General features: G+C 38.9%; 2 protein-coding genes across 3 annotated transcripts; both read left to right on the top strand.

Annotated features, from left to right (window-relative positions):
* The first annotated feature begins 513 nt into the window (after positions 1-513).
* Positions 514-4,912, top strand: eci1 (enoyl-CoA delta isomerase 1). Its single transcript, XM_058404262.1, has 7 exons — positions 514-620; positions 1,135-1,260; positions 2,032-2,159; positions 2,637-2,783; positions 2,874-2,995; positions 3,922-4,100; positions 4,364-4,912. Exons 1-7 carry the CDS (start codon positions 578-580, stop codon positions 4,528-4,530), a joined length of 912 nt encoding a protein of 303 aa, XP_058260245.1. The 5' UTR covers positions 514-577; the 3' UTR covers positions 4,531-4,912.
* Positions 4,913-6,407: 1,495 nt separating this feature from the next.
* On the top strand, positions 6,408-13,247 carry nat15 (N-acetyltransferase 15 (GCN5-related, putative)). 2 transcript variants are annotated; one of them, XM_058372821.1, is made up of 7 exons: positions 6,408-6,642; positions 7,443-7,558; positions 7,656-7,785; positions 9,445-9,541; positions 10,008-10,242; positions 10,573-10,725; positions 11,092-13,247. In XM_058372821.1, the coding sequence occupies exons 2-7, from the start codon at positions 7,449-7,451 to the stop codon at positions 11,093-11,095; spliced, it is 729 nt and encodes a 242-aa protein (XP_058228804.1). In that variant the 5' UTR covers positions 6,408-6,642; positions 7,443-7,448; the 3' UTR covers positions 11,096-13,247. The 2 variants fall into 2 exon arrangements, with proteins under 2 accessions (XP_058228804.1, XP_058228799.1); XM_058372816.1 differs by having other exon boundaries at positions 10,573-13,247.
* Positions 13,248-14,352: the final 1,105 nt, after the last annotated feature.

Here is a 14,352-nt window from a genome sequence, read left to right as displayed (position 1 = left end):
TATTATTAGTAGTAGTAGTAGTATTACAATAATAATAATAATAATAACAATAATAATAATAATTATTATTATTATTGCTATTATTGCTATTATTACTATTATTATTATTATTATTATTATTATTATTATTATTATTATTATTATTATTATTCTTAAGGTGTTAATATCATAAATCTATCAAAAAAAAATTTTTTGGCACTAATAGCATAAATCTATTTTAAAAAATAACTGTGTACAATTATTATTATTAGTAGCAGTAGTATTAGTATTATTATAGCACAACCCTTTCATCTATTAGGGAAGGGGCCGTATTCCAAATAACTCTGTAGTGGTAATATAAGTGCCCTACAATAACGGTGAGTGAGTGTGTGAGTCTACGATTAATCTGCTGCACTCTATAGACAATCCGAATTTATTTGAGACAGAACCAGAACACATTCCCATCTCTCTCTGTGGTTGGTTCTTATGAAAACGGACATATTTTCTATCCAATTGGAATAAAGAATAACTGTGTGGTTACGCCCACTTTGTGGACGTTGTAAACCACAGACGTGAGGCTTTCTTCTCAGTAAAGAAAATGGCTGCTGTGCTGAGGCGGGGAGCAAAGTTCATCTCCTTCGGTACTGGTTGTGTTTTTGCAGCGTTGGATATAGCTTGTCTGATTTTTTTTTAAAGTGTCTGTTGGTTATAAAGTCTGTTTGCTAACATTTAATATGGACTTTAGAAGAGGAAATGATTCGTAGTGTTTGCAGGAGAGAATTGGGGCAGAGGTCTCGAGGCTATTAGCAAACAAGCTAATACTGTACAGTTACAAACAAAATTTCTACCGTCACAAAATGTAATGAAATTAACTCCTAAACATTTAATTTATTTATTTATTTTCAGATAAATGCCTGCTAACGTTGGATTATTTTTTAAATATTTACTTCCACAATGTCACTGCAACGACAGTGTCTCCGTCCCAAATCCCCTTCGTTAGACAACTAGTGCACTACTTAGGGTGCAGAGGTTATTAGTTCCCGCCCCCCATGGAGCAGACCTGCTGAAATAAAGCGGTGTTTATTTCAAAGCCATGTCCAAAACATTACGTTTGTGTTCATATCAACATTATTCCCTTTCTCCTGAATTTCTCAGGATCTTCTCAGCTCTTACCTGGAGGCTGTAAACATGGAAGAACCTCCACTTTGTCCTTCTTCAGCTCCAGCAATAGAAATTCATCATCTTCATCCAAAATTAAAGTGGACCTGGACGGCAGCACTGGTACGAAAGAAAGGGGTTATAGTTATCATCATCACCATGACCTTTATCTTTCTTTATATTGCCCTTTCATGCACTTAAAATGGAGTACGCTGTGTACTTCAGAGTGTTCGTTAAAGAAAAATATATAAAATAGTAAAATAATAATAGCAGGGAATTATGAAATGTAATAAAAAGCATCAACAGATTAAAGATAATATAAAACTAATGTAGTGTGGGGTGAAAAAAAAAGGACAATAATTAAAATCATGGAAAAATAATCATAAAAAGATGGTTAAAGATTTTCATAAGATTAAACTGAATAAGAAAATCCAAGAATGCTTTATAAATAACTTATTTATATAATGAATACTGAAGGATTTCCACTGAATATTTTAGTAAAGGATGTTTAATTGAGTCAAACTGAAATGAGATCGCTTGTTAAATGCAAATCGCATAACTGCATGCTCATTTGCATAGAGCGACGCCCACAAAACTCCATGAAAGGTAAAGTGCCCTGACAGCTGGGAGCACGAAATGAGTGATCATGGGTATAGATGGAAAAAACAGATGTGAGCGATGTTCTGAATCACCTCTGTGCTATTACTAATATTTAATAATAATAATAATAATAAGTGATCGCTAATTCTTCTATCAGCTGATTACAGCACTGTTAAGTATTAACAGTCATCATAATCAGTGAATGTACACACACTCCAGGAGATCCAGTAGGATACAGATGTTTATCTGACATTTTTCCTGTTAGGATTCTAATATTTTGACCGATTTGCACAGGGATTGCTGTGGTGAAGTTCCAGAGCCCACCGGTGAACAGCATGAGTCTGGACTTTCTGACCGAATTGTCCATCAGTTTAGAGAAACTGGAGCTGGACAAGAGCTGCAGAGGAGTGATTCTCACCTCGGTTGGTCACTACACACAGCATTTCAGTAGCCATGATGATAAGAACTTATATATATATAATATAATATATAATTATATATATATATAATATATATAATATAATATATAATTAAAAATGGTCAAGATGACACGACTGCTGAGGATGATAACACGTGATTAGATTATTAAATTGTGCAAATGTTTTACTTAAAAAAAAATAGAAAAAAATTAAATAATGACTAAATTATTAATAATAAATATTTTTAATTCACTTACAATAAATATTTTTTTTCTTTACTTTCAGTGGTCAAATCTCTCAAATATTGTTTATTTAATCTTCGTATTATGCTGGTCACTTCCAGTATTATTTTTATTATAAATGTGTTTATAAAAAATGTTTATTTAGATTTTGAGTTGCATCTTTTTCTTTAGCTTTAGTTAAAAAAAGAAAAAAGTGAAAAAGCAATATAGCTTTGTAAAGCAGCCCGTCTCTGTCCAGGGTCAGCCGAAGATTTTCTCCGCAGGCCTGGACATCTTGGACATGTACGGTAAGAATCCAGAGCACTACGCCGAGTTCTGGAAATCCGTGCAAGACATATGGCTCAAACTCTACAGCTACAGTAAGATCACCATCGCCGGCATCAACGTGAGTCACCTTTAACATCCTCACCACAGCACCAGGCTCATTGACGTCAGTGTGTGTGTGTTTTATATTAATGAATGTTTTTATTTTTAGGGTTCCTGTCCTGCAGGCGGCTGTTTGATGGCCATGACATGCGACTACAGGATCATGGCTGATGATCCTCGCTACAGAATCGGACTAAACGAGACGCAGCTCGGCATCGTCGCTCCCTTCTGGTGCGTGAGAGGAGACAGTGAGAGGGAGTGATCACTATTCAGACATGTTTTTTTGGTTTTATTTAAAGATGCAGTAGTCCAGAGTGTGTGCTATATTCACCGATCAGCCATAACATTGTAAGCACTGCCAGGTGAAGTGAATAAGGCTGATGATCTCCTCATCATGGCTCCTGTTAGTGGGTGGGATATATTAGGCAGCAAGTGAACAATTTGTCCTCAGAGTTAGATGTTAGAAGCAGGAAAAATGGACAAGTGTAAGGATTTGAGCTTTGAGTTTGACGAAGGACCAAATTGTGATGGCTAAGACCACTGGATCAGAACATCTCCAAAACTGCAGCTCTTGTGGGGTGTTCCCGGTCTGCAGTGGTCAGTATCTATCAAAAGTGGTCCAAGGAAGGAACAGTGGTGAACCGGCCACAGGGTCATGGGCGGTCAAGGCTCATTGATGCACATGGGGAGAGATTAGAAGGCCAACTCGTGTGATCCGATCCAACAGACGAGCTACTGTTGATCAGATTGTTGAAGAGGTTAATGCTGGTTCTGATAGAAAGGTGTTAGAATACACAGTGCAGGGCTGTTTTGGCAGCAAAATGGCAGGTGGTCATAATGTTATGCCTGAATGGTGTACATTATTATATAAAACCAACAAGTGGTGACATAATGATTGACCGATTTAAAATAGAAGCCTTTATTATCAAACGTCAGAGCACAGGGGCAGATATGATACAGCCCCCTGGAGCAGAGAGGGGTAAAAGCTTTGCTCAGTTGCCCAGCAGTGGCAGCTTGGCAGTGCCGGGACATGAACCCTGATCCTCTGATAAACAACCCAGAGCCTTAACCATGACATGAGACAAGTTTCATTTTTTTTTTAAAACATATCCCTGTCTATGTTTATGTATGTATATAAGTGTGTGTGTGTGTCTCAGGTTTATGGACACGATAGTGAACACAGTGGGTCACAGAACAGCAGAGCTTTCTCTCCAGTTCGGTCTGATGTACAGTCCGTCTGATGCCCTGAAGATCGGCCTGGTGGACCAGGTGGTTCCTGAAGAGAAAGTTCTGAGCACGGCCACTGAGACCATGACCCAGTTTATGGCCATTCCAGGTCAGAACCCTTTACATTTTAACCTTGATGACCTTCACTGAGCACCTTTTAGTCCAATATTTTAGTCTGTATATATCTTGACACACACGTTATATTGGAATAATGAGTACAGAAATGAAATTGATCTAATTTCTAAGACTATTTTAATCAAATGCAGAATTATTGGCACCATTTTTAAAAATAAATTTGGATCAAAATATATAAAATATAAACACTGAATATATAATGCTACTGAATTAAGTACTGATGTGTTTGGTCTCCAGATCACGCCCGTGAGATCAGCAAATCCATGTTGAGGAAGCCGACGGTGGACCGTCTGCTGGCCTTCAGAGACGCTGACACTAAAAACTTTGTGAGCTTCATCAGTAAGGACTCTATCCAGAAGTCTCTGGGCATGTACCTGACCATGCTGAAGCAGAGGAAGGTGTGAACACGGCTCTGACTCTCTTCTCTGTGCCTCCTGTTCTCTTTGAGTTCCCTCCTCAGTGTTAGTGTTGGACTTCATCGGACCGTTTTTCCTGCGCTTCTTTTCTTTTTTTCTCTAGTTTACTAAAGGGTTGCTGCTCAAATTAAACGTTAACAGCAACATGACGTGTGTGTGTGTGTGTGTAACCATTTCCAGCATTAATTTCATCCTTTGTGAACTTCATGTCAACAAAAAGAAACTATTGAACTTTTCTCTAAAAACATCATCTTTGTTAGGATTTTTAAAAAGATATAAAAAGTAGTGTTTAATCATTTATTTTACCATTTGAAATGGTGACTATGTAAAATAAATAGCAAAATAAAGTTTTATTTTAATGTATAATCAGGACAGTGGTTATCAGGCTGGGCTTCATGTTTCTGTGTTTTCCACAGAGAGAGAGAGAGAAAGAGAAAGGGAAGGAGAGAGTGAGTGAGAGAGAAAGAGAGAGCAGCTTGTTTGAGCTCGTCTGGACCTGAGCTGGGATTGAAATCACTGATGATGAGCCACGACTCTGGGACATGACTGTGCATGCCCAACACTGCTCTGAGTCTCTCTCTCTTTCTCTCTTTCTCTCTCTCTCTCTCTCTCTCTCTCTCTCTCGCTCTCCCCCTCCTCCCCTCCTCCCCCCTCCCTCACAGACACACCCACACATTGTAGGTTGCAATCAAAAGCATCTTCAGGCTTTCAGGACTACTATAACTTGACATTGTGTGACAGGAGAATTCACATGGATTTGATAAAGTTGTGCGAGTCGTAAAGTTTTCGCTCAGGTCCAGGTATTATACCTGTGTATCATACACACTTACCATACACTTTATTATAAACGCCTGTACACGTACACAGTGCACTTATCTAATCCGCACAGTGCAGAAAGTCGTGCAGATATACAAGATGTCAAGAGCTCCAGTTAATGTTTACATCAAACATCAGAATGGAGGGAAGGTCTGATCTCTGAAACTGACCGTCAGACTCACCCAACTGGACGGCTGAAGACCAGGTGATTATTTTTTTTCTAATCTTTCAAGCATCTGTTTAAATCCTGATTTGACTTTGTTTTTATCATTTCGGAGAAATGAAGCTAGAATTAGAATCAGCTTAATTTCTTTAATTATTTTTTATTTATTTATCAACGATATGTATGGTTGCTGCTTAACGTGGCCTGCAGTGCATCAATAACAGTGAACTTGCTTTATTTGGCACGTGTTTCTGTTCTCACACAAATAAAAAGCTGACCAGCTGAGACGCAGACTCTAAATAAATAAATAAAATTGTATTTTTTTTTTAAAAAAAAAAGCAGACAAATTTTTTTTTTGAGATGCACACTCAAAAAAATAAAATAAAAAATCTCATTAAAAAAAACGCACTCAAACAATATATATTTTTTTTAAATAAGGAAATAAAATTGTATTTTTTAAAATGCAGGCTCAAAAAAAAAAATTTTTTTTTTTCAAAAAAATTAAATCGTTTTTTTGAGACATAGCTGAGACGCAGACGCAAATATTTGTATAAAATTATTCAAATTAGCCATATGTATAAATAGCGTATTTTAAAACATAAATAATACAATTAAAACTATACCTTGTTTTTTTCTTAATAATTGTATCTAAATTACATTTGGGTTTTTTTTATCATACAAATGAAATGATCTTTGTATTGTACTAAAACGCGTATAAAACTCATTTCCTTTGGCTTGCTCCCAAATTCCGCTCATGTTTATATATAGTACACTAAATAGCGCGTATTTGTGTGATATTTTTACATGCTACGAAGGGAGTACGCCGCCATTTTGGACGCAACCAAACCAGTTGATTAATAATGCAGGTGAAGCCTCTCCCCCGGAAGTGGCCTCGCTGTTGCTATCGGTAGATGACGCGCTAGCCTTTCGAGCTAACCTGCTAAGCCGCTAGCGCAGCGCGAGCCAGGGCGAAACCCGAGGCTGCTAACCGAATGTCTCATCTCCGTCCTGCGTGCAAATCTTCTCTCCATCGCTACCATGATACCGCCGCTGTGAACATTCTCCGCGGACACCGAGCCGAATATTCGTCAAGAGTTCCGCTTTCCCGACCGCCAAATAAGGCAGGTTTACATAAACAACACAAACAACAACAATAACATCAACAAAAGAACAACAACATATTCTTCTTGTCCAGCTATCCTCGTTAGCGTGTTAGCCTTGCTAGCTTGGTTGGCTAGCTCGGTTGTTGCTATCTAAACTGACAACTTGTCGATGTCATGATAAAAATCTTACAAATATTGAATGTTTATTATCTGAGTTTTAATCTTACGTTAGTCTTTATTGTAAAACATAAACACGGCGGTTAAAACCGGAGCTAGCGTGGTGTGTCTTCAGCTAGCTGTTTAATTGTCATTATTGCTAATTAGCTGTTTTTGTGTGCTGTCAGTTCTTGGGGATTTAAATTTCTTTGGAAGCTACTTTTATGTAAAATAATCAGCTTCGCTATAATAACAGCTCTATCTCCAATGCTGATCTTATGGCAGCTGTCATATCTGTTGTTATTGGGGCGATTGGAGGGTTATAAGACGATTATAACAGTTATAACAAGCCTTATGTGTTACTGAGATCAGGATGTATGACTGAAGGTCCTGTTGAATGCTTTTGTTGAGATATTTCCATCATTTCCTAAAATAATAAAAAATAACATCCAGTACAATAAATAAAGGACAGATCTGAGCTCTTGAGGTAGCTACAGTTTATGCAAAATATTATGATTGTGCTTAATTAATGCATTAATTAACCACTCTGACGTGGGGTTGATTAAAAGAAAAAGTATTTTTGAGAATGTACGTTATCAGAGCAGTTATCAGTCTTAGTAACAGTGTGTGTGTGTGTGTGTGTGTGTGTGGTTTGTTTTCAGGTGTGAATGACTGACGTGGTGCCGCCCACTGCGCTCAGCGAAATCAAACTCCGCCTCCTGTGCCAAGATGACATAGACAGTGTTAAAGTGCTGTGTGGCGATTGGTTCCCCATCGAGTGAGTATTCACCCGGCTCGAGAGACAACATCGTTTTATTCCTTTTCTTTCTTTTTAATACGTCATGATAAAGATCGTCTCTTCTGCACCTCCTCAGGTATCCCGACTCGTGGTATCATGACATCACGTCGAACAAGAAGTTCTTTTCCCTTGCAGCTACCTTCAAGGGTGGCATCGTGGGGATGATCGTGGCTGAGATAAAGAGCAGGACAAAAGTGCACAAAGAGGTCGGAAAGCTTTCGTCTGTTACTGAAGACGTTTTGAATCGTCGCTTTAAAGATAGTTTGCAATGAAAGCATTGCAAAGGTTTCATTTTCTGAACCACGTTGTGATGAAAGCTTGTATTCTGTGCATTTTAAGCAGTGGGTGTTGGGCCAAACACTTCTGTCCCCTTTTATTTAATAGTGAATCTGTGTTTGAATCAGTGAATCAATTCCATCACAACTCAAAATGGCTCCTTTCTCCTTAAGTGATTCGCTCTTTTAATCGGTCAGTCTTTGAATCAGTGAATCATTTTGATCGTCACTGATTCTCCCGAATCTGATTAAGTGTGTCGTTGTTTAAATCAGCAAATAATTACAGTCAATTACAGTCAAACAGAATTTGAGTCAGTGAATCATTTGGTCAAGAATGAGATTCAGTCCTCTTTCATTCAGGGAAGCAGTGTTGGAATTAATGAATCTTTCGGTAAAGAGATTACACATTAAAGAGTGTCACATTCTTCTCTTTCAGGTAGTCAGTGTTTGAATTAGAGAATTTTTCAGTTTTTACTGAGATTTGCTCTTCTCTTGTTCAAGTGAATCAGTTTGAATCAATGAGTTGTCTGGTCAAGTAAGAGGTTTGTTTCTGTCTCATTCAGTGAGTCATTTTTGAATCAACGAATCATTTGATCAAGAGGATCAGCCAAATTTTTTGGTCAAAACCATGATTTGGTTCTCTCTTTAGATCAAAAATTCGCTCCTCTATCATTCAGCAAATCAGTTTTTGAGTCAATGAATCGTTTTGATGAATCAAAACCTCTCATTCAGTGAATCAGTTGAGTCTGTGGTTTCAGTGAATTCAGCTGGAGCTCAATCTGTTTGAATTAAAGGCTCACATTCTTTTCCCCAAGAGGTATTTCAAATGTCACAGAGTTTGTTCGAATATATTCATCGCCCCACATCCCCCTCAAAAAAGGCAACCGCAACACAAAGTATTTTATAAACACCCCGTACAGTGTCATTGAATAATATACAGTCATTCCAGTTACCTGAAATACTTCCACATGCTGCTTTTTTAGATGATTTGGGGTTGTAATTGTCCACTCAAGGCAGTTTGCTGTTATTTTCGTATCATTAATTTAATTTACTGATGGGTCAAGAGGACGTTCATAACTTTAAGAGGCGCCCCCTGCTGGATCAGATGCTACTCAACACAAATAAAAGCTGTCTGATGCACTTTACATTCTGGCTGCACATTAATATTTGTCTGGGCAAATATGAATTTTTCACATCATGTTAGAATACCAGTTAAAAAGTCACAGCCCTAGTTTGAACTGAAGACTAGCCAACTAACAGTATATAAGTGTTTATGGGTCTGAGAAGGCTTTGTGGAATAATGCGTGTTTGAAAAATTGGGCCAAAAAGGTAGATTGTGTACAGGAGGTTATACATGTGCTTTGATGCAGTTTAACTGGAGCAGTGAGACGTCTGGTCTTTTAATAGCACCTGAGTAATTAGACTGCATGTGACTCCACGTCCTCGATTGACTTCAGGACGACACGTGGCTTCTGTTACAGAGGAATAAGTGAAACTGGGAATGTTGATAAAAATGTTGAGGGTTTCTCCCTGCTGTGATGTGGTGATGTAAATCTTCCTGACTGTTGCACCGCCCCTGTTTCCTGTCAGGATGGAGACATTCTGGCCTCCAGCTTTCCTGTTGACACTCAGGTCGCCTACATTCTGAGCTTAGGAGTGGTGAAGGAGTTTCGAAAACATGGAATAGGTAAGAGGTTGAAATAAACACATGGCTCACAAGGGAACAATGTCGTATTCTGAACCCCGCCTCTCTAATCTGCTCACGTAGATCTGATAATACCATTAAAAAAAATATACCTCTCATTAAGGGTCATTAAGAGCGTTTAAACATGATCGTACGATATATGACACTGATATGACTTAAATATTTTAATTAGATCGTTTTACGCTTGACAAAAGGTTTGTTATGTTTCCATCAACTTGATGACACAGAAACCATGCTGCTGGGTTGCAGGGCTGACCATTTCAAGTGTGTTCATTATTCTAAAAGTTACTGGTGTGTATTATTACTGCAGTAAAAACCTCTGTCGAGTCAAACCTCATAGAATTAGACAAGTATTTCTGCAGTAAAGCAGTTTTTTTTTTCTTTAATCTTTAATCTAATAATAATTCACCTTTTATCTCCAAATTACGTGATCCTCACCCCCCTGCAGGCTCCCTGTTGCTGGACAGTCTGAAGGAGCACATCTCCACTGCAGCGCAGGACCACTGTAAGGCCATCTACCTGCACGTGCTCACCACCAACCTCACGGCCATTCACTTCTACGAGAACAGAGACTTTAAGCAGCATCATTATTTACCCTATTACTACTCCATCCGAGGAGTGCTGAAGGACGGCTTCACCTACGTCCTCTACATCAACGGCGGACATCCGCCTTGGACCATCTTATATCCTTTTGTCTAATATTTTGTGTGTGTGCGCATATGTCTTAGAAGCATGGGCTGTTCAGTATTTCCACAGTTTCATCACGACTAATCTTGGCATGTACAAAATGCTATAATGATATTTTGGAGCGATATACATATAACCAGTGGAGGATGAGGGTTGATGCCAGCTGTTCTGAAACTCGAAATCTAATCACACGCATCTCATCTCTTTCTTTTCAATTCAATTCAGTTTATTTGTATAGCACTTTTATTGTCTCAAAGCAGTTTCCAGAATGTACTTTGCTAAATATTTCATCCATTCTTTCTCATTCTCCTTAACGCACTCCTCACTGATTATATTCATCATATAGGCTCGGCGCTGGCCAGCTTAAGCCCATGTTCCATTCCACAGAGGATCTACCGACAGGCCCAGAGTCTCCTGCGCAGCTTCCTGCCGTGGTCCAGCATCTCGTCCAAGAGCGGCATTGAGTACAGCAGAACCATGTGAGAGGCTCGCTTAAAGGAATACTCCAGACATTTTTCAACCTGATCTGTGTTTACTCTCTCTGTGTGTGTGTGTTGGATAGTGTATGTTTGTGTGTGTGTGTGTGTGTGTGTGTGAAGGTAGATCCATCTCTGAAAGCTCCATGTAGAGATTTTAGAGTAAACAGACTTCATGTCTTTTTTTTTTTTTTAATGTTGATAGTAATCACACACACACAGACACACACAAAAACACACACAGTACAGATGCTGTAAATGAGATGATGTTGAAAAATGTTTGTGTATGCCTTTAACCCCTTGGATTAGAGTTTGAAGCATTTTATCTCAGTAACCGAGAACATTTGCTGTTTTCTTTCCATCCTCCAGCTGAAGGACGGAACTCTTTCCGTTTTCCCCGCCCAGACACCTGAACCTCAGCGTTGCTGATTTTTACGCGAAATCCGTCTCGGCCCGTTCAGGTCGTGTGTAATATCTGTACATAAAATATCCTCATGATTTAATATATGCATCGTCTTTATCCCTCTCTCCTCTTCAAGTGACCACACCCCCCCCACCCCCACCTCCACCCCCCCGAGCTGAACTTCAAGCCTGTAATTCCGCTGCTAGCTAGGAGATCTTCTGCAGCTTGCTCTGATCATTTTTATGTGTGCCTGCTCCGGAGAAGAAGCCGTAAGAAGGACGTGCACGTGTTCGAGCCGGGTTTCACACAAAGCACTTGTCTTATTTTGATTTTTTTTTGTAAAATTGTGTTTGTTTATGCTAAATTTTAAGTGATGGATGTAATGTCCAGCGGCGCTGCTGTAGATCATCCCCCAAGAGGAAGACTGAGCTTTTTGTAAAATTTATTCTGAAATCTCCACACCCTCAAACTCAGTGTTTTATACACATTAAAGTGTGAGTGTAACAGATAGCCGACGGTGTAAGCAGCAGAAAATCAGGGATTTCCATAAACAAATAAATCTTTGGAAGGAATTGATTGTAGCTTATGATTGCAGAGAGGTCAGTGAAGAGACCGGTGGATCTCGAGGCAGGGTCAGGATTCATGGAGCGAGATTTCTTCTTTAGCTTTGTCTGCTAGGGAAAGAGATGAGACGCGTGTCTGGTGTACAGTCATGATAACCGGGGATTATTTTTTACACGACTTTAAATTAAAGCCGCTTTTTAAAACACATTTTTAACATTTTACTTGAAACCTGAAAGCTGGGTTTTTTTTTTAATCCTTCAGGCAAATGAACTGAAATGAACCGTAATATGATTTGGTGTATTAACTTCCTGTTTCAGGTTCCACTATAGCAGGAGAGCGATGTTGTGGTCGAGGAGATAGACAGGATGTTATTTCCATATATGGTGAGGAACAAGATATTCAAATGCAGGGGAAAAAGCCAGCCGCTTTGGCTGAAAGTCTTGGGTATAAAAAAACCCCCAAAAAACATAAACATCGATTAAATAATTAAAAAATTTATTAAGAACGAGGTAGCTCTGTTTCCCGAGTGTCAGTGTGTGTGAAAAGAAATATGATTGACGTCCTACTTCTACTAAAAGTCAAGAACTGATTTTGATCAAACAAAAGGTATCTGTATTTAGCTGAATGCAAAAGTTTTTGCCCCCCTAAGGGAAATATAATGCCAGCTCTCAGTGTAAATGAGATTATATTGTAATAATAACACAGGGGTGTAGCGTGTTACAAGACAACAATCCAATACGTGAAGCAGCCTCAGGATTTATTTTAGAAATAGAAATCAGCTCAAAGTTATAATGGAACATTTATATCAAAGGAGAATGAACTGATGTTACTGTTTTGCTTCACTGCAAATATCTCAAGGTAGAGCTATTGAGCGTTTTGGGTTCAAAGTGAAGACACCGAAAACAGCTTGTTGCTATAAATAAGGTTCCCATCGCTCTCCTTTTTTTATCCGTAGGGTCAGTCATCTGTAGCCCTTGCCCAATGCTTGAATGCAAATACTGAAAAGGGAAGAGAAAATGTGGCAGACGTTACAGAACGAATGTGTGGTGATGAGATGGTGTGAAATCCACGTGAAGATACTGATCCTGTTCTGAACAGCAGGCTTCAGATTCCACACCTGAGTTTTGAACCAGAAAATCTGTTTAGTTTATCATAAAATGAACAAAAATATAATTTTCCTAACCCCATGTGATTATTATTATTATTATTTTTAATGTTTAGAGCTGATTTTTTAAGTGCATGAAGCCCTGTACAACAGCTCCCTCAACTGTCTGTAATTGTAAAGTGATGAATTTTATTTATTTCTTGCTTTAGTTAAAGATCTCAATCAAACGGAAACATCTTCAGTGTGTTTGCTGCATTTTTCTTTTGTACCAAGCCTGACTTATACCACTTTTTCTTTCTTTCTTTTTTTTTTTTACATATATAAATATATATAAATTGTGTATCTGTTTTGTTGAAATCGTTTTGATCCAATCACTTATCCATGCAGTCCTACATTACAAGACGGCGTACGAGGTGTGAGAGAGAACACGAGGAAATAAAAGACATAAAAACACGTGTGTATTATTTTATTAATGTTACAGTTACATTTCACTGTAAATACATCATATTGTCAAAAGTTTTGGGACACCCCACAAAGGCATTTAATTCAGGGGTTGGACTCGGCCCCTTAGTTCCAGTGAAAGGAACTCTTAATGCTTCAGCTTCATACCAAGACATTTTGTAGTCTGTGAGCCAGGCCAAAACTGGGACTTTACATGCTCATGAATGTAATATGGAGTTGTCCCGCCCTTTACAGCTACAACAGCTTCAACTCTTCTGGGAAGGCTTTTTGACCATACCTCTTATTTTTGACCGTTCCTCTAAAAGCACATTTGTGAGGTCAGGTACTGATGTTGGACGAGAAGGTCTGGCTCACAGTCTCGGCCCTAATTCATCCCAAAGGTGTTCTATGGGGTTGAGGTCAGGACTCTGTGCAGGCCAGTCAAGTTCCTCCACACCAAACTCACTCATCCATGTCTTTATGGACCTTGCTTTGGTCACTGGTGTGCAGTCATGTTGGAACAGGAAGGGGTCATCCCCAAACTGTTCCCACAAAGAGCATGAAACTGTCCAAAATGTCTTGGTATGAAGCTGAAGCATTAAGAGTTCCTTTCACTGGAACTAAGGGGCCGAGCCCAACCCCTGAAAAACAACACCTGAGCTCAATTAACATGTCAAGATGTTTTTGTAGTATTTTTTGTATTAATATAAAGAGAGAAAATGTGTAGATGGTGAGGGAACAGCTGTTTGCAGCTGCTATACATTTAATGAGAACTCGTTCAACTTTAAACGGTGCTGCTGTTGATTAATAAATAAACTCAGTGGTGAACTGCTGCAGTATAAGAGGAATAAAGCACTGCACCTTGACAGTTAAGTTGTCTTTTTTTTGTTACATATAGATGACTGCACAGTGAAATTCTTTCTTCACATATCCCATCCTTGGGGGTTGAGCACAGGTTCCCCAATGATGTAGCAGGGGCCTTGCTCAAGGGCCCAACAGTAGCAGCTTAGGAGTGTTGGGGCTTGAACCCTGATCTTCTGGGCAACAACCCAGAGCCTTAACCACTTGAGCCACCACCACCCGCAGTGCTTTGCTTTATCACACCACCATGCTGATT

This window comes from Hemibagrus wyckioides, linkage group LG02, assembly GCF_019097595.1.
Source record: "Hemibagrus wyckioides isolate EC202008001 linkage group LG02, SWU_Hwy_1.0, whole genome shotgun sequence".
Lineage (NCBI taxonomy): Eukaryota > Metazoa > Chordata > Actinopteri > Siluriformes > Bagridae > Hemibagrus > Hemibagrus wyckioides.
Note: the sequence above shows the minus strand (reverse complement) of the source record. Positions and strands in the feature narration are given on the sequence as shown.

Excerpts from the sequence above, each read along its gene's own strand:
- nat15 (XM_058372821.1), top strand. The coding sequence starts at position 7,449 with ATGACTGACGTGGTGCCGCCCACTGCGCTCAGCGAAATCAAACTCCGC. Across the intron at positions 7,786-9,444 it reads GGACAAAAGTGCACAAAGAG|GATGGAGACATTCTGGCCTC; the intron begins GTCGGAAAGCTT and ends GTTTCCTGTCAG. Across the intron at positions 9,542-10,007 it reads GTTTCGAAAACATGGAATAG|GCTCCCTGTTGCTGGACAGT; the intron begins GTAAGAGGTTGA and ends ACCCCCCTGCAG.
- eci1 (XM_058404262.1), top strand. The coding sequence starts at position 578 with ATGGCTGCTGTGCTGAGGCGGGGAGCAAAGTTCATCTCCTTCG. Across the intron at positions 1,261-2,031 it reads GGACCTGGACGGCAGCACTG|GGATTGCTGTGGTGAAGTTC; the intron begins GTACGAAAGAAA and ends CGATTTGCACAG. Across the intron at positions 2,784-2,873 it reads TCACCATCGCCGGCATCAAC|GGTTCCTGTCCTGCAGGCGG; the intron begins GTGAGTCACCTT and ends TTTTATTTTTAG.